The 17,988-nt window shown below is 43.4% G+C and overlaps 2 protein-coding genes across 4 annotated transcripts in view; both read left to right on the top strand.

Moving 5' to 3' along the window:
* Positions 1 to 8,548, top strand: part of hap1 (huntingtin associated protein 1) — a 39,367-nt gene extending 30,819 nt beyond the window's left edge. For 2 of the 3 annotated variants that reach the window (XM_061680276.1, XM_061680275.1), the window contains 4 exons: positions 3 to 331; positions 2,403 to 2,591; positions 4,251 to 4,353; positions 7,293 to 8,548. In XM_061680276.1, coding sequence (XP_061536260.1) covers positions 3 to 331; positions 2,403 to 2,591; positions 4,251 to 4,353; positions 7,293 to 7,665 — 994 coding nt within the window. In that variant the 3' untranslated portion in view covers positions 7,666 to 8,548. The remainder of the gene's footprint in view (positions 1 to 2; positions 332 to 2,402; positions 2,592 to 4,250; positions 4,354 to 7,292) is intronic. The other variant, XM_061680277.1, reaches the window with a different exon arrangement.
* A 4,737-nt stretch (positions 8,549 to 13,285) lies between these two features.
* On the top strand, positions 13,286 to 17,587 carry LOC133404119 (keratin, type I cytoskeletal 20-like). Its single transcript, XM_061679746.1, is given in 10 exon segments — positions 13,286 to 13,632; positions 14,534 to 14,638; positions 14,640 to 14,660; positions 15,279 to 15,361; positions 15,430 to 15,586; positions 15,690 to 15,851; positions 16,446 to 16,571; positions 16,650 to 16,879; positions 16,960 to 16,994; positions 17,081 to 17,587. Coding segments are annotated over 10 exon segments (1,326 nt in total). The 5' UTR covers positions 13,286 to 13,329; the 3' UTR covers positions 17,185 to 17,587.
* Positions 17,588 to 17,988: the final 401 nt, after the last annotated feature.

The following is a 17,988-nucleotide window of genomic DNA, read 5'->3' as shown; positions in this document are numbered from 1 at the left end:
AGTGGGCCAAAGCGTCTGGGCCAGCCAGGAACTCCGGGAGGCCAGGACCTTGAAGCTGCTTTGCACAGCTTGTCAGCCCGCCAGCAAAACCATTCTTCTGAGCGGCCTTTCTTCGATGTGGAGCGTGAGCGGAAACTGCGTGCCTTGGCAGCAAACAGCGAGGAGGACGAGGGTTCCAGTGGCTTCTTGACACCAAATGACAGCTTGGCCTCCAGCCCAGTGGCATCAACCGGCACCAACTACTCCAATGGAACTTCTCGCCACTCCTGTGACTCCTCAGGATCCAGGTCATACCTGCCTGACCGCCTCCAGATCGTCAAACCTCTGGAAGGTAGAACTTCACACAGAGAATGTTAATCATTTTTGGCATGACTGTCTGACATCAATTATCTCACACTGAAGGTTCTTTTAACCTGACATTGTTGTCATATCAAAAGGCTTTCAAGATCTCCCTGTCCTCCCAAGATTAATATTTTAAAGAAAAGTAACTATTTGACAGCATTATTGTTATTATTGGGGCTTAAGGTCGTCCCCAGAGTCTCCTCCCAGTGGGACGTGCCCGGAACACCTCACCAGGGAGGCCTCCGGGAGGCATCCTAATCAGATGCCCGAGCCACCTCATCTGGCTCCTCACAATGGGGAGGAGCAGTGGTCGTACTCTGAGCCCCTCCCGGATGACTGACCTTCTCACCCTATCTCTAAGGGAAAGCCAGGACACCCTGCGGAGGAAACTCATTTCGGCTGCTTCTATCCGGGATCTTGTTCTTTCGGTCATGACCCACAGCTCATGACCATAGGTGAGGGTAGGAAAGTAAATCGACCGGTAAATTGAGAGCTCCGTCTTTCGGCTTAGCTCCTTCTTCACCACAACATACAAAGACAAAGCATAACAAAGTCCCCATCACTGCAGACACCGCACCAATCCACCTGTCGATGTCCCGTTCCATTCAGACCCCAAGATACTTGAACTCCTCCACTTGGGGCAGACCCGGAGAGGGCACTCCACCCTTTTCCAAATGAGGACCATGGTCTCAGATTTGGAGGTGCTGATTTTTATGCCAGCCGCTTCACACTCGGCTGTGAACCGTTCCACTGAGAGTTGGAGATCACGGCTTGATGAAGCCAACAGAACCACATCGTCTGCAAAAAGCAGAGATGCAATACTGAGGCCACCAAACCGGGCCCCCTCTACGCCTCGGCCGTGCCTAGAAATTCTGTCCATAAAAGTTAAGAACAGAATCGGTGACAAAGGGCAGCCTTGGCGGAGTCCGACCCTCACCGGAAACGAATCCGACTTACTGCCAGCAATGCGGACCAAACTCTTATACAGGGGCCGAACAGCCCGTATCAGTGGCATCGGTACCCCATACTCCCCACAGGACTCCACGAGGGACACGGTCCAACCTCTTCTCCAAGTCCACAAATCACATGCCGAGGGTGTCGAGCTGGTCCACTGTTCCACAGCCAGGACGAAAACCACACTGCTCCTCCTGAATCTGAACCCTCCTCTCCAGCACCCCTGAAGAGACATGACCAGGGAGGCTGAGGAGTGTATCCTATAGTTGGAACACACCCTCCGATCCCCCTTCTTAAAAGGGGGGACCGGAGGGTGTGTCTGCCAATCCCGAGGCACTGTCCCCAATGTCCACGCGGTGTTGCGGAGGCGTGTCAACCAGGACAGACCCACAACATCCAGAGTCTTTAGGAACTCCGGGCGTTTTCTCCGGTTATTCAGGTTTCCTCCCACATCCCAAAAACATGCGTGGTATGTTGATTGAATACTTAAAATTGTCTGCAGGTGTGAATTCTGGTGCAACAAGTAATGGCTGAAACTCCAAGGCACTTGTGTGTTGCCACTAACTTTGTTTCTGACACACCAAACCTAACGAAATTTACAGTATAATCCGTTACACACACGCTACCAACTGAGTTGCACACCGTGTTTGTAGCCGCCAAGATGCCACTTCCCATGCACAAGCCACATTAATTGGGCGGCTTGTATAACAAATGTGCAAATGAACACAAAATTAGTACTTAAGGTCCCTACATTATAGAGATGAACATATTTTTCCTTCGTCGTCTTGCGTATATCTTTTTTAGACCGTCAGTTCAGTTGTACCAAGTCAAACCAGAGTTTTTTCATGTTTTATCGTATTTTATTGTCTGCCATTGGCTGGTGACCAGTCCAGGGTGTTCCTGCCTCTTGCCCAAAGTTAGCTGGGATAAACTTCAGCTAACCCACCACCCAAGTGAGGACAAGCATTATAGAAAATTGATAAATGGGTTTTCTTGAAAATGTCTGTCAACAGTCATGACAAGCATTAACACTGGATTTGTTGTTATTGGACATTTATCGACCAAATGTATTTACAAGCACCGTTGCCTCTGGTTCTTATACTCAGGCTCAGTGACTTTGCACCAGTGGCAGCAGCTGGCCAAACCAAACCTGGGTGGCATCCTACATCCTCGTCCTGGAGTCCTGACAAAAGATTTCAGGGAGCTTGAAGTGGACATACAGCATGTGTACAGTCTGAATGACCTGGAAGAGGATGAACCTGACCTGTCGCTGCTCTCGGGAGCTCACAGCATGGGTAGGACACGTTATCTACGCTCTACACGTGAAATATATTCAAACCCCGCTATATTGCAGATTATTAAGTGATCATTTTTTTATGGGTTTTTGGTGTTATTCAGAATGTAATTCAATTAGATGAAATTGTATTTATATGGCACCAAATCACAACAGAAGTTGTCTCAAGGCACTTTACATATGGAGTAGGTCTACAACAACATCCTCACACATTAAGAGACCAACCAAATTTAGAGTTGTGCACCATCAGTGTAGTACCAGGTTGTGGCACAACATGCCGGGCAGCACTGAGTTCTACTGGATGTAGATGCAGCATAATTGAGAGCAAGGAAAAGAGGCAATGAAGGTCTCCTGCTAAGATAGATTAGTTGTCATTGTTCCAATGGAGCAGAGAGAATGTATGCTTGTGAGAAATGACGTTTATGCTGTTTTGTGTATGCTGATTATCGGCATTTGTTTGAAGGTTTTAATTACAGCAACATCTATGCTACTTTCTGTGACCCTGTCTATGGGTTATATCAGTTATAACCAAGCTTTTCAAGCCCAAGATCACTTTTTTTCCACAGAATGTAAGCTGAGATCTTCCACTACGTTATCTTCTGAAAAACACACCGCGGGTAACGCTGTTCTGTAATTTATTTTTGCACTTTGGACAGGACCAATCCATACATACCAAGATTAGTGTATTCAGAAACATGCTGACATGTAAAAATAAAATAACATAAACATTCAGTGGACCTGTATCTCCACCTACGAGTGACAGAAATCCTCACCTTGAAATGAACTCCTCGTCTTTATGGTTTCTTCTTGTGCTTATTGCCAATAAATGGCTATTTCTGTCGCGGCCGTGCTTTTTGCTGTTTGTGTGGTCAAAAGCGATTGCTCTCCATTCAATCCTTCACTTCTTCGCTTACTGTCGAGTGGATAAGTTGTCATGATTCGCCGCTGCTGCTCGAGGATGCCTCGTTTGTTTATAGATGCTATTGATAGTGGACTTTCATTAGCTGAAATTATACGGTTTGGTTGAACATTTTGGTTTCAAATTTAGAATTTCTTTTGTTTAATTTGTCAGTTTTGCAGCAAATTTGGAGTGACAAACCGCTTGACACAAGTATGCGTTGCCTCTTATTTGGGAAATGGTGTGAGCCAGAGAGTCTTCTTTTCATTTCCTCAAACTGATGCTATACTGAATGTCTCCCTTTTTTTTTTTTTTTTTTTTGACAGCATAAAACTGAGGACAGGTGCTAAGAATTACTTTAAAACGTGTATTAATAAGTGTCAAGTGTGTGGGAGGGGTAAAATATATATTTTTATATAGTCTTTCTATATCACAGATTTCAACCTATCACAGGTGGGTCTGGAATGTATCCCCGCAATAAGGTTCACTGTCTTCCTCTCTGTACTGTGATCTTGCTGCACTACTTACATTGCAGACTTTAAAGACTCTATTTGGTACATCTGCAGAAGCTATTGAGTATACAGTGCACTATTGCAAACTGCAACCACAGTGTTTTAAAAAAAATTGTTTTTAAAGATGAATACCATCAGACTAGTATCTTCGTATCTGTCTTCATGCTTGTGATGTTGTGGCAGCGAGTGTATATCTTGTCAATATGTTATAAGAGGTTCAGTGTGATGTTTTCCTTCCCTAAATCTACAGTGTCTTCATCGGGTCCCAACCACCCTCAGACCTCTCCCACTCCCACCGTCACCACCTGCCAAGTCCCCCAACCATCCCTCCTCACCCCTGCATTCCCCTTTGGGTAAGAACTTGTGTTGTAGTCTTTCAACTTCTTCCTTTGTTGTAAGTGTTCCCTTACAACTGGGTTTCTTTCACAGCTCACAGCAAATGATTGATTTACCCCCGCCCCCCTCCCAATACAGTCGAATCTCTAAAGTTAAACATGTAAAGGTTTTAGGTCTCTTAAATCACACACAGTTAAACATGTAAAGGTTTTAGGTCTCTTAAATCACACAAAACTGGGTTGACTTTGACATGACGTCATTTGACGCAAACATTAAATAATTTACTGTGTCCAATCATTAGGATTGTGGGTGAACTGGCGCCTATCCCAGCTCACTTTTTGGGCATGAGGCGGATTACACCCTAGACTAGTCACCAGCCAATCGAATGGCACATACAGACAAACAACCATTCACACCTCAAGACAATTTGACTGTGAGGCTAATTATGCTAATCACAAATATTCACCAGAAGTGCAGAATCTTTGACAAGACTCAATGTTAGAATCTGTTACAAGACTCACCTTTGCATTCCTCATTTGTCATTAAAGTTTAGAGTGTGTATTAATGCATTTATGTTAACTATGGTTTACTTATTCTTACATTTGTAAAATTGTTACTGAAAAGTTAACCATGATAGTTAATAAAGGTTTTATGATGGCGATACTTGGACCCCGGGACATATTTTAGTCTATCAACCCACCAATACTTGATTTACAGTATGTAGCACCTTTCATACAGTCGGAGGTGGACCTGCATGTCAGGCCGTATTGTGATTGACTTTGGCTTCTAAACTCTCTACAAGGGAGTTAAGACCTAACAAGCAGCATTCTTTTGCAGTGCACTTAAGTCATCAAGATCAGTTTTGCTCATTTGACAAACTTTTCCCTTTCCCCTGTAGTGGCAGGAAACGTCTGTCCAGGCTCTTTCTCCAACTCTAGAAGTAGCGAAGTAAGAGCTAGTGGCTCCAGTATTGGCTGTAATCGCAATTCATTTGTTAAAATATGAACGAGAGGGGCACATTACTACGTCTGCCTGCTAACTAAAGGTCCTTTCACACTGCTGAGCGCAGCGCGCTGTCAACGAACCCATTCATTATGTATGTGCTGCGAGGGCACAGCGACAAGCCGCATTGGCCGTGCCGGCACTGCGCCTCGAGTTGAAAAATGTTTAACTCCGCATCGCGGTGACGTCAGGCGGTGCATCCAGTTGGAGAGAGAGGTTGACAAAGTGATTTCAGAGTGCTAACACCAATACACCAACCAGTGGGAAATGCATCCTTGCTGCTTCCTGGTAGGCTGCTAAGCAACCACTTCTAAATGTGGGCAAGCGTGCACCGGAGCGCTGTCACCTCTGCGCCCTACCCGCGGTGAATGCCAATAAAACCAAGTGCAGTGTGAAAAGGCTTTAATGTCATCAAAGCAACATCTTGACTTTGTGGGGTCTGCGTTTGAATGTCACAAATTAACCACAAGCTCGTTCATTCATGTATAGAAAGCCGTTTGAGCATTGTACTTGAGATCTAGGTCCATGTGCTAGTATGCTCTTCTTCCTCAATACTAAGACAACTCAGCACACAAATCGGACAACTAGGGCACACTAGTTGAACGACCGTATCCCACTACTAACATTTTTTGCCACTACTGTATGACATTTGTGCACACCAGTAGGACACCAGCATGTAACGAGTGAAGTACAACTGTGCACTAATTGACATCTGACTCACTAATCCACCTTTTTCCTACCTCCATGAGCCTGTGCATGAATTATGGACGCAACTTCTGGCATGAACCAGAACCTATTTCCCAAATGGTTGATGCAAATGACAGTCGGCATAATTTTCAAGTCATCAACCGTTAGAATATAGTTCAAATGTTTTTGAACAAACCTTCCAATGATAACAGTATTTTATTGAAAAGTAAAAAAGGTAAAATGCACTGTTCCAAATTATTATGAACAACAGACTTTCAAAACATTTGACAGGTTTTAAAGAACTGAAAATAGTCATTTGTTGAATTTGCAGCATGAGGAGGTCATATTTGCTGAAACCAAAAGCTATTTCATTTAAAAACACCATAAAGCCACTACATTACATTTTGACATAGGACCCCTGATGTAAAAGCAGCTTCACAATTCTAACATCCCATTAAACATGTCACTTTTTGGAAGGTTTGTGCTTGAATATCTGTGACACGGTGCGTTTTCATGCTTGAAGAGGATTTTATACATAAAAAGACATACTTTTCAGAGGTCATGTTCACACCTTCAGGGACCCTAAAGGGCCTGCAAATCTCTCCCCCTGGCATACATAGAAATATAAAACCCGCTCGCTTTTAAAGTGTTAGTGTGTTAGCCAGAACCGTGTGTCTCGATTGACGACACATCCGCGACACAAGCTATTTTCATATTTAAAGTGTACTTTATTTTTCAAATGGATTTCATTCACAAGTCTCTGGAAAATGCCACGCTCCATGATTTACAGCCAGCCTCAGACTTCAGTGAATCACACCTTTGGTGTCTGCGCACAAATTCCCAGGTTACGCACGTCTGGATGGGTAGAATGCGCGTAGATGAAAGGTGCGCAAACCCGGGGGTGTAAAAAAAGACATGCCGCGAACAGGAGAATGCGGCTCAAAGAGTGTACAAGTACATTAACCTTATGATGGATATCAAGGATTTGAAATAAATGCTCAAACGGCTTTGCTATATTCGTGTGCCATTTTTGTTTTCTCACACATCATCAGCTCAACTCTACCACTACTGTGCCATCCGCTCTAACTTGTTTGTGCATCTCTCCTATTCGTGTGGCTGGTTGATTCATATTTTAACGACTCTTTCATAACAGTAAACCACAAGCCTTTTTTCATCAGTGTTGCGTCATTAACTTGTTTTTTTGCATTTCACCAAAGTGCTTGCACCATTTTGTGCTTCATTAATTTTTGTTCTCGCTCTTTTGCAGCCATCACCCTGTCAACCTGCCATTTTGTCCAAACTGTGAGCACGTGAGCACTTCACACACGTCCGGTCAACAGCACTTTGGCCTCACGGGCTCCCCCACCACAAACGTAAGCTGGTCATCACCAGGACTCCTTCGGCTGCTCGTAGAACGAGGTATCTCCGCCTCCTGTTCTCCCCGCCAGCACATACACCGCTTCCACAGTACAGGGCCTCGGCTCGCCAACGGCGTCGACAAAAGCGGAGGCTCGTGCGGGAAAAGGAACATTTTCAGCCTGAATTTAGTGGAGAAGCTTCAGAGTCTCAGGCTACACAGAGTGGCTGCCAGGGGGATGAGGAGTCATGATAGCAAATTAGAAGATAACCTGATGTTTTGACTGCAATCTTTCACTGCTGTTTGCCCACTGCACACGTGTCTGCGTATGCTCCAGCCAGACTGTCATGGTCCTCTTCTTTCCTATTGTCGTAGGGAGATGCGTTCTCCTACATGTTCATCTCAGGACAATCACCTGATCACATGCTGCTTAATTGCAGCTATAGCTTCTTTTTATACGCAAATGAGGAACTTCAAGAAAGGTGAAATCTTTTTATACCATATGTTGTAGAGGTTATTTACACTTTTTTCAGGTTAAAAAGGTAGTTGATGTAAATTTCATGAAGTAATTTATTATTTTCAAATTGCACTGAAATACATTCTGGTCTTGCTGTCTTTTAGCTATTATATTGAGAAACCACATTGTATATAAGATGATCATTAAATTCAAGGAACTAGCTGAAGATGCACTGAGTGGACGAAACATTGACTGCACTAAATAATGTCATTGTTATTCACCATTAGCTGTTTTCACATAGCGAATGTTGTTTGGGCATGCTTAGCTGACTTTATGGGCATCAAAACACTCATGTTAAATCAAGTCAATAAATGTCATTTAAGAAAACAAAAGTACTCATGGCATCGTAGGGAATTTCATTCTCCTGGGTTAAAAAAAGGAACATGGTAATTGCATTGGACATGCTTCTGCAAGCCATATACAACCAATAAAAGTGGAGAAATTGACACAGTCATCTGTACCAAAAGGGCATAGGATACTGTAGTTTTAGTTAGGAAATAAAATGAAAAACACAGGTTATGATCATGTGCTTGATGTTAACCAAAACACATTTATCTGCACTTTTAATGTGCATTGTCTGTATTCACATCCTCTGTATATTTCACTGTGTGTATACAGTATGTACCAGCCCACCTGTGAATAAAATGTATTTCCATCTCAACTCAGCTGTCACGAGTCACTTTTATAACTTTGCAAAAAACTTTATTCATGAAGTTGCAAGAACTCAGTCGCGTGTCAAAGCAAAAGCATTGGATGAGCACTGAAATAGCTGTGGCCTCGCCTCTGTTATCTTTCATTCTGCGTCTCGGCGTCCGAAATCCACCCAACCCTGATAGTCACGGTCCAACATGCAGTCAGAATTCACCATCTCTGTGAACAGAGCATTTCTATATGATCCACATCAGGTGTTCAGTACAGCTACACGCATGGGAGCATCTCTTGGATGGCTGCCCACCAGCAAAAATGTTCATACTCCAAACCCACAACATACCTGAGATTGCTTGCATGATTTGTTTGGTCATGATCACACGTTCCTCCTCCGAAAGGTGCGCCCGTCTCTCCGTGCGTGAAGGCAAAGGCTCCTGTCTGCCCGCAAAGCTTCTTGTTGCCTCCCTCCCGGCTTGGAGCTGCTCTACTTTTTCGCCTTCACTTGCAGCAACAGCAGCACTTGCGAGCAGAAACAACACCAGTGCAAATGCTGACATCCTGTTCCCTGACATGACCGCTTACCAGACCTCTACTCATCGGCTACTCACAGCTCCCCTTTTATAACACCAGCTTTAGAGCTGGAAAATGGTCAAATATCAATAATTGTCCACGGCAGGGGTTTTAATTGATTGGGCCAGAGTTGCGTCAAGGAAATGATACATCCACAAAACCATTATCACGCTTGTCAATTACGTGTAGCAAAGCTTTTTGTGCTGCGATAACAGGTAAAACAAGTCAATCTATTTACACAAGCAATCCAATTGCTCCTTAATGCATTTTAACCAAAACAGACTGTGATGTAGATGGACAATTTTTCCAATCACTCATCTCTAGAAGCTCGATGACAAAGGGGAACACTTTTTTTGTTCTTCAAATGTTTACTCACGTTTGACGCAATAGCAGCCAGGAAAATACAATACTACATTTGTGACTCATCTTAGCCTTTATTTTAATCATGCCGCGGCTGCTTCAAATCAATGTTTTTAGTGTGCTTCTAATTGGAAAAAAGGTTTTGCGTGTTCAATTTACTTCTTCTGATGCCTGCATTGTTGAATTCATGTGTAAATAATAAAACAATATCTAGTTATTTTAAAATTGAAGGCTTTTGTGGCTTCCCAAAAAAACCCAAATGCAGTAAGAAGGATTGTAAAACAGAAGATATTGCACATACACACACCCACAAAATGTATTTTACGCGAAACAGCAGACAACACCTCAGGGCTCTGGCTTATCAACAAACAAGACTATGAAGTAATTAAGGTTTGAGCCTGTGAATGCACCATTTGAACTTCATCCAATTAAATAATTATACAAAAAACTTACACACCCATCAGTGAAATTTGATCAATGTGTAAACAGATGAGAAAGCTTCTTCCCTTCAGCTGTTGCCAGGTCAGACACACATGCACGCATGCACAAACATTTTATTGGGAAATTCCACCTGCACTCCATCTGTGCTCATTTCTCACAGTGTTCCGTTTTCTTTCCAACAAGGTTGTGTTTTCTTTAAAGTGATGCCATCTTTACACATAACAACTCCTGACTATTATATTAAAAATTCAGCATGTATACTTGTAATGATCAAAAATGTGTCTATGACCGTTTTAACATAAATTCACAAATCTGCAGATGACAACTGGAGGCTAAGCTTTGCGTACATGGTTTTAGTGTCTTTAATTGAAAAGGACGATAATAACAAACTTATGGAAAGTGCATTTTGTTGTGCTTCGGTGAAGTGACCTGATTTTGTTTTGCAACAGCTCAGAAGTGCCACATTTGAATGGCCATGAATGTCACCCAATGTAAATCTATCTAAAATGATGCTGTACACCTGTACAATTGTAATTTGATCTTTAAGGCCCCATTGATTTTTATTTTGTCCGCAGTAGTACAGGTTTTAACAAGCTCAAGAGATTTGAGCAAAACCAAGTTAGTAGTGCAAAATGAACTCGTGCATGCGGAAAAAGTCACTGGTGCCGCATTTTCACACACCAAGCTTTCTCTGGAAGGGTGTGCCACACCACAGACATACTTTTGAGATTCTTGTTTCAATAAATATACCTTTTGAAATGTGTTTCGTCATGTTTCCAGTGAGCTGTGTGACAGGTGTGACAGTATAACGACAGCAACTGACTTTTGAGACATTCAAAAGAAAAGCAATTAAAAAGCTATTTTTTTGCAGTTAAAACGCATCTCTGTGGAAAGGTTAGCGCACTAATATGCAAAGTTTTCATGAAGCATCATCCAATGCACAATGTCGACGTGGGGGCAATTACAGGTGCACAAAGTTGATATAGGGTGGCTGACCCCCAGGCAGTGATCAAATGTTACAGGAGAGTGACAGTTAATGTGGCTGGGCAATGAACGCAATGAAGGGTGTGGTCCAAAGTGCAGTGTTTGGTGAAAAGATGACACAAAACTGCAATTCAATGTATTGAATTGACAGCCACACACGCACACAATACGCCTGCGATCCTAGTGAGAAAAGGCGGTACAGAAACTGGATGTATATATACACACAGTGGGTATGGAAAGTATTCAGACCCCTTTAAATGTTTCACTCTTTTTTTATATTGCAGCCATTTGCTAAAATCATTTAGGTTCATTCCCCCCCCCACATTAATGTACACACAGCACTCCATATTGACAGGAAAAACGGAATTGTTGAGATTTTTGCAGATTTATTTAAAAAAGCAAAAGTCAAATATCACACAGCCATAAGTATTCAAACCCTTTGCTCAATATTTAGTAGAAGCACCCTTTTGAGCTAATACAGCCATGAGTCTTTTTGGGAATGATGCAACACGTTTTTCACACCTGGATTTGGAGATCCTCTCCAGTTCTCTCAGGTTGGATGGTGAAGGTTGGTGGGCAGCCATTTTCAGGTCTTTCCAGAGATGCTCAATTGGGTTTAAGTCAGGGCTCTGGCTGGGCTGGGCCATTCAAAAACAGTCAGAGTTCTTCTGAAACCACTCCTTCGTTATTTTAGCTGTGTGCTTAGGGTCATTGTCTTGTTGGAAGGTGAACCTTCGCCCCAGTCTGAGGTCCTAAGCACTCTGGCGAAGGTCTTGGTCCAGGATATCCCTGTACTTGGCCGCATTAATCTTTTCTTCGATTGGAACCAGTCTCCTTGTCCCTACAGCTGAAAAACACCCCACAGCATGATGCTGCCACCACCGTGCTTCACTGTTGGGACTGTATTGGACAGGTGATGAGCAGTGCCTGGTTTTCTCCACACATGCCACTTAGAATTAAGGCCAACAATTTCTATCTTGGTCTCATTAGACCAGAGAATCTTATTTCTCACCATCTTGGAGTCCTTCAGGTGTTTTTTAGTGTTTCATGTGTCTTGCACTGAGGAGAGGCTTCCGTCGAGCCACTCTGCCATAAAGCCCTGACTGGTGGAGGGCTGAGGTGATGGTTGACTTTGTAGAACATCCCCCCCCCCCCATCTCTGGAGCTCAGCCACAGTGATCTAGGGGTTCTTCTTTACCTCTCTCACCAAGGCTCTTCTCCCCCAATTGCTCAGTTTGGCCGGACGGCCAGCTCTAGGAAGGGCTCTGATCGTCCCAAACGTCTTCCATTTCAGGATTATGGAGGCCACTGTGCTCTTAGAAACCTTAAGAGCAGCGGAATTTTTTTGTAACCATTGGCCAGATATGTGCCTTGCCACAATTCTGTCTCGCAGCTCTTCAGGCAGTTCCTTTGACCTCATGATTCTCATTTGCTCTGACATCCACTGTGAGCTGTCAGCTCTTATATAGACAAGTGTGTGGCTTTCCTAATCAAGGCCAATCAGTATAATCAAACGCAGCTGGACTCCAATGAAGGTGTAGAACCATCTCAAGGATGAGCGGAAGAAATGGACAGCACCAGTTAAATATATGAGTGTCACAGCAAAGGGTCTGAATACTTAAGGCTGTGTGATATTTCAGTTTTTCTTTTTTAATAAATCCGCAAACATTTCAACAATTACATTTGTTTTTCTGTAAATATGGGGTGCTGTGTGTACATTAATGAGGAAAAAATGAACTTAAATGATTTTAGCAAATGGCTGCAATATAAAAAAAGTGCAAAATTTAGCAGAGTCTGAAAACTTTCAGTACCCACTGTATATCAATTTCCATCCATTTTCTACACCTCACTAGGGTCGCTGGAGCCTATCCCAGCTATCTTCGGGCAGGAGGCGGGGTACACCCTGAACTGGTTGCCAGCCAATCGCAGTGCACATACAAACAAACAACCATTTGCACCTACCAGTCGCCCACCGTGCCGCCTCTGCTCACTAAAGGTTGAGAAACGCTGGCCTATTTGGACACAAATGCGAATCGTAATTGTTTTGATTAGTCAATACCCTATAATTTATTTTCATATAAATCGCCATTATAAAAAGAACATTTTGAAAGCCACTCATATTGTAAAGCTTAGTGATCAAATTGTTGTCCAACCAGTCAGACTCCATTTAAAACATTTACTCTTCGAGCAACTTAAGCAGAAGCAACATTCAAGCTTTTAATGGGTTATTTGTCTCAGGTTATCGGAGGCAGCCATCAAGCTGCTGAACTTGATTGTCAAGTTGTCACCAGCAATTGTTCACACCCATTAAGAACAGAAAACTATTATCAGCATACCGAACATAGCTATGGTATCTGCAGCTATAAAAGCCATCCGCAGCGACTCCTCGTCGACTGCAGCTTCAGCCTCCACCTGCACCTCTTCGTCATGTCTCTCATCCTCGGCCGCCAAGGCAGCAGCGCTCGCAGCATTTCCTCCGCCAGCACCATGAGCATCGGCGGCGGTCTGCAGCTGATAGGGGGAAGCCAGGCGCGCATCTCCAGCGGCATCTACCAGGGCCGCGCACCCAGCGTGTACGGGGGCGCGGGGGGCTACGGCACCCGCATCTCCGAGGCCAGCACCCTCCTCTCCTACGGCGGGGTCAACTCGTATGGCGCCGACACCTTTGGGGTCAGTGAGAAGACGACCATGCAGAACCTCAACGACCGCCTGGCAACCTACCTGGATAAAGTAAGAGATCACGGGGGGCCGAGACGAGGATGCAAGCGCTCTTCTTTGTCTGCTTCTTCTTCTTACATGTCTAATAATCTTTTCTAAAATAGTTCCCAATCATTTAGTCATAATCTTAAGGACAAATAATTGAAACCAAGCATATAAACTACAAGTCAAAAGTTTGTGCAGGCTTTGTGATGCTATGTGTGTCCAGACACACACACACACACACACACACACACACACTGGCCAGTACAATAGGGACACCTGCAAAATCGAATGCAGTGATTCTCACCCAGTGTGCTGTCGCACATGTGTGTTCTGTGGAAAATTGTCCAATTTCACTTAATGGGGCCAAAGTCATTTATTTGCTACAGATAAAATAGATTTTTGCATCTATCTATGCCGGTGACGTGTAGTGACAGGCAGAACAATTGAATGCCTTTCACCTTGATGGTAATTAAAAAAAAGTGTGTCCACTTTTTGTGACACTTTTATTTGGTGTGTTTTGTCTCATGTAACATATGTTCCTTGGCTCAATTCAGGTTGTGAAATATTGAGCTACAATAATGTCATCAAAATCTTGCCTTTGCAATGCTCATTGTCAAAGAGGTATGTTTAAAAAAAACAAAACATGATTATTAATATATTATACATTGTGATTCTGCATCACAAGATGGAATAAATATTGTTGATTGATTAAAATCATGCAATATTAACTTTGCAAAGGCACAATGTTTTATGTAGGTAAATGTTAGAACAACAGTAAAAATGAAATTCATAATGCTGGGCTGCATAATGCTCAGTTTAATTTGATATCGATCACACGTTGGTGGTGAAATGTTCTCAAGGAAATAATGATTTCAACCGAGGACTTCATGACTTGATGATTGTCTGTAATTGTCGTGCATGTGTGCAGGTGCGCTCTTTGGAGGCTGCTAACAGAAGGTTGGAGCTCCAGATCAGAGAGTTCTATGAGAAGAGGTCTCCGATTGCCAGGGACTTCAGCGTTTACTTTGCCACCTATCAATGAGCTGCGTGCCCAGGTGACTGTTCCGGTTATGGAAAATAACAAGGATCAGAGACCAGGTCTAGACTCATTATCCACCATTAGACATAATAAGGAACCAGTTGAGGGTGGATGGGTGCAACACATTTTTTTTCTCAGTGACTTATTTTGCATTTGCATATTTCAACGGCTTACAGTTGATCCTGTAAGTTTCGGTCTGTTTTTGTGTGTCAGGACAGTCTGTTATTTGAAAGCATCACACTGGAAACAGCTACAGTACACTCTCTTACTGCCTCAGCTTGATTGAAAGGGCACTGATCTTCCAATCATCCAAAAACAAAAAGTGGACTCAACATTCCAACCCGTTCCACCCCAGAAAGGTTTATAATTGCCTATAGATGGCAAAAATGGCGCCAAGGCACTACGTTTATAGAAAGTGACTTTTTCATCAAATAAGAGACGATGGGATCCAAAACAAACACTGCGGGTCAATTTGCAAGTAGTGAATCGCAGATATGCCAGGAAGACGCCGACGGCGCCATCTAGCGGGATTTTTCGCCAGTGCGCCAATGAATGGAATTAGGGAGGCCACCGTCATCTGCTGGAGAAGAAGTGCCGTGAAACCAACGTTAAGCGTGTCAATCTTCCCATTCAGATCGCAAGGAGGTATGCAGAGAATCAGAGCATCATCCTGCAGATTGACAACGCTCAACTGGCGGCGGACGACTTTAAAATGAAGTAAGTAAACGCACTGGTGGCCTTTCTAGTGTGAGGATGCACAAAAAGCAACCGCTCTATTCTGTAAGATACGAGGTGGAGATGAACACGCGTGCAATGGTGGAGTCTGATTTGATCCGTCTTCGAGGGGTCCGGGACAACATGGTTGTTATCATCAGTGACCTGAAACTGCAGATAGATAATCTGAAGGATCAACTGATGCAACTCAAGAGGAACCATGAAGAGGTCAGCTCATGTCAACAAATCAAATGCTTCCTTCTGCCGGTTGGTTGTGTCTCATCCTCGCAGCGGTTGGAATTGCGCTTAACATTTTGAATTGATGTGGCAGGAGATGAATGCAGCAAGACTCCAGTACAGTGGTAACGTCAACGTCGAAGTGGACAGCGCATATTCTGTGGACCTTTCCAAGGTCCTTCAAGACGTCAGGGAGCAGTATGAAGCCCTGGCGTTGAAGAACAAGCAGGAACTGGAAAGATGGTATCAAGCTAAGGTGAGACAGGGCACAGTGTGCCTAATAAAATGCACGAAATGATGACGAGCTGAAGCAGAGGCGGTCAAAGTACGGATGGACGCTTGTTCTTTAATCCGGCCCAGCGAGCATTTGCATTCATAGGAATACTCTAATATTTCTTGCATGAATCTATCTGTTTCCCCCTAAAATCGCTTCATAGAAATACATTTATGTATTTGTATTTCAGTGATCTCATTAAATATTTGCTTGATTTAGTGGAAGTAATCAAAAAATATGAGAATAAACATCTAGTATAAAAGTATAATAAAGTATAAAAGTAAAAAAAAAAAAAAAAAGGTCGTTTTATTAAATGTTTGATTATAATTCAATTATTGCAAATAACAAAATGAGAGGATTATTTTATGATTAAAAGAAACTCTTTTTCATATTTTATATTTGACCGTTTCTAGGAGAATGACCTGGCCCATCTGTCTGTTTGGAAAAACTCAAATGTACAGAGTGCGATTGTACCCCACCTCTCGCTCCAGCTTAGCCTGTACCCTAACGAGGACACGCGCTGTAGACAACGGACGGAAGAAAAGTGTGCAGATGGGTTTTGTTTGTGCGTTATAGATGGAATCTCTCCAGTCCGAAATCAAAGGTTTCTCCACAGAGGTAAAGACCTTTTCTTCCCAACTGTCTGAGCTGAAGCGGACATACCAGAGTTTAGAGATCACGTACCAGGGCATCCTCGCAGAGGTAAGCCGACTTCCCGTCAGCCGCACGTGCCGACGCGCGGCCGTTCCACTCATCCCTTCGTCCTCCTCCGTCGTGCAGATGGAATGCCTCCGTCAGAACCTCGCCGAAACCAAGCTGCGGTACAGCTCTCAGCTCAGCCAACTGCAGTTGACCATCAACAGCCTGGAGGTGGAGCTGCAGCAGCTCAAAGTTTCCATTGAGGAACAGAACTCCGAGTACCAAATGCTGCTGGACATCAAGATGAGGCTGGAGAGGGAAATCGCTGAGTACCGCCGTCTGCTGGATGGAGAATCGTATGAGCAGAAAAAGTGAGAGATGATCCACCCTGAGCCCAAGTATGGCATCCTGTATGAGCTCACTCATGTCACACTGTCCTCTCTCTTTAAAGGCCTCTGGTCATCAGCAAGGTGGTGCAGGTGGAAGGTAAGCCACTGTCATTCTTCCGTCCATTCATTGACCGTACTGCTATGTTGTCGTGGATGTTCTCATGACCTCTTTGTCCTGTACAGAGCACAAACCCCACGTGGAGAGGAGAGTGAAGACCATTGTGGAAAAGATTATCGACGGAAAGGTGGTGTCCACCAGCGTGGACACTCAGCAAGAAGATATTTAAATGGTTACGATTGCTCCTAAATGAACCATTTGCTTCTCTTGGTATGCAACAGGCTGCTGTCCTCTCCCCTTTAAAAACACATTGTGAGAAACAGCTCTGTTTGCGTTCATGTTCTCCTCTTTCCCCTTAATACAATTATGCAGCAGTCGAAAGACAAATGATCAGCAACTTGCAGTATTTGCTCTGTATTTGGACGATAAATGAAATAATAATCGTACAATCAAATGGAAAAAAAAAAAAATGCAAACACACCACAATGTGTATCTTTAATTAGTGTACAGAGAAATCCATTGTGTTTTGGTAGCATGCACAAACAAATGTCTCATTTTGTCTGATGGAAAATTAGAAAATTCCAATTTGTCACGAAAACCACAACAATGCAAATTAAAAGCGTCTTGCTGTACATTTATGGTGTATATCTTCTTCATTGTCCTCAGGCTGTAACTTCTGGCAACAATGACAACAACATTACGATTTGTTAAAAGTGAGCAGACACACGGGGGGTACTGCGCTCAACCCCAACAACAGAGTTTCCTTTCAGAATGAACATTTTCTTATGCCATGTTATCCTATCAAATACTACAATATATTGTACATAATAAAAATGTAGGCCATTGATGGCCAGTCAGTCTGCGTCAACTGGGCACACAAAAATGAGGGTACAAGAAGGTGGATTTTGTCATGCGCAATGTGTGCAGCTGCACCGGGCGGCATTGCCCCCCGAAAAAACCCATTTGCCACCTGATATGGTTTTCCACTGGTATGACTTGTTACAAATTGGAGATTGTATGGCGAATTTGCACC

The sequence above is a fragment of the Phycodurus eques genome, chromosome 6, assembly GCF_024500275.1.
Source record: "Phycodurus eques isolate BA_2022a chromosome 6, UOR_Pequ_1.1, whole genome shotgun sequence".
Taxonomy (NCBI): domain Eukaryota; kingdom Metazoa; phylum Chordata; class Actinopteri; order Syngnathiformes; family Syngnathidae; genus Phycodurus; species Phycodurus eques.
The sequence above is the reverse complement of the archived record's forward strand: the minus strand, read 5'-3'. Positions and strand labels throughout refer to the sequence as shown.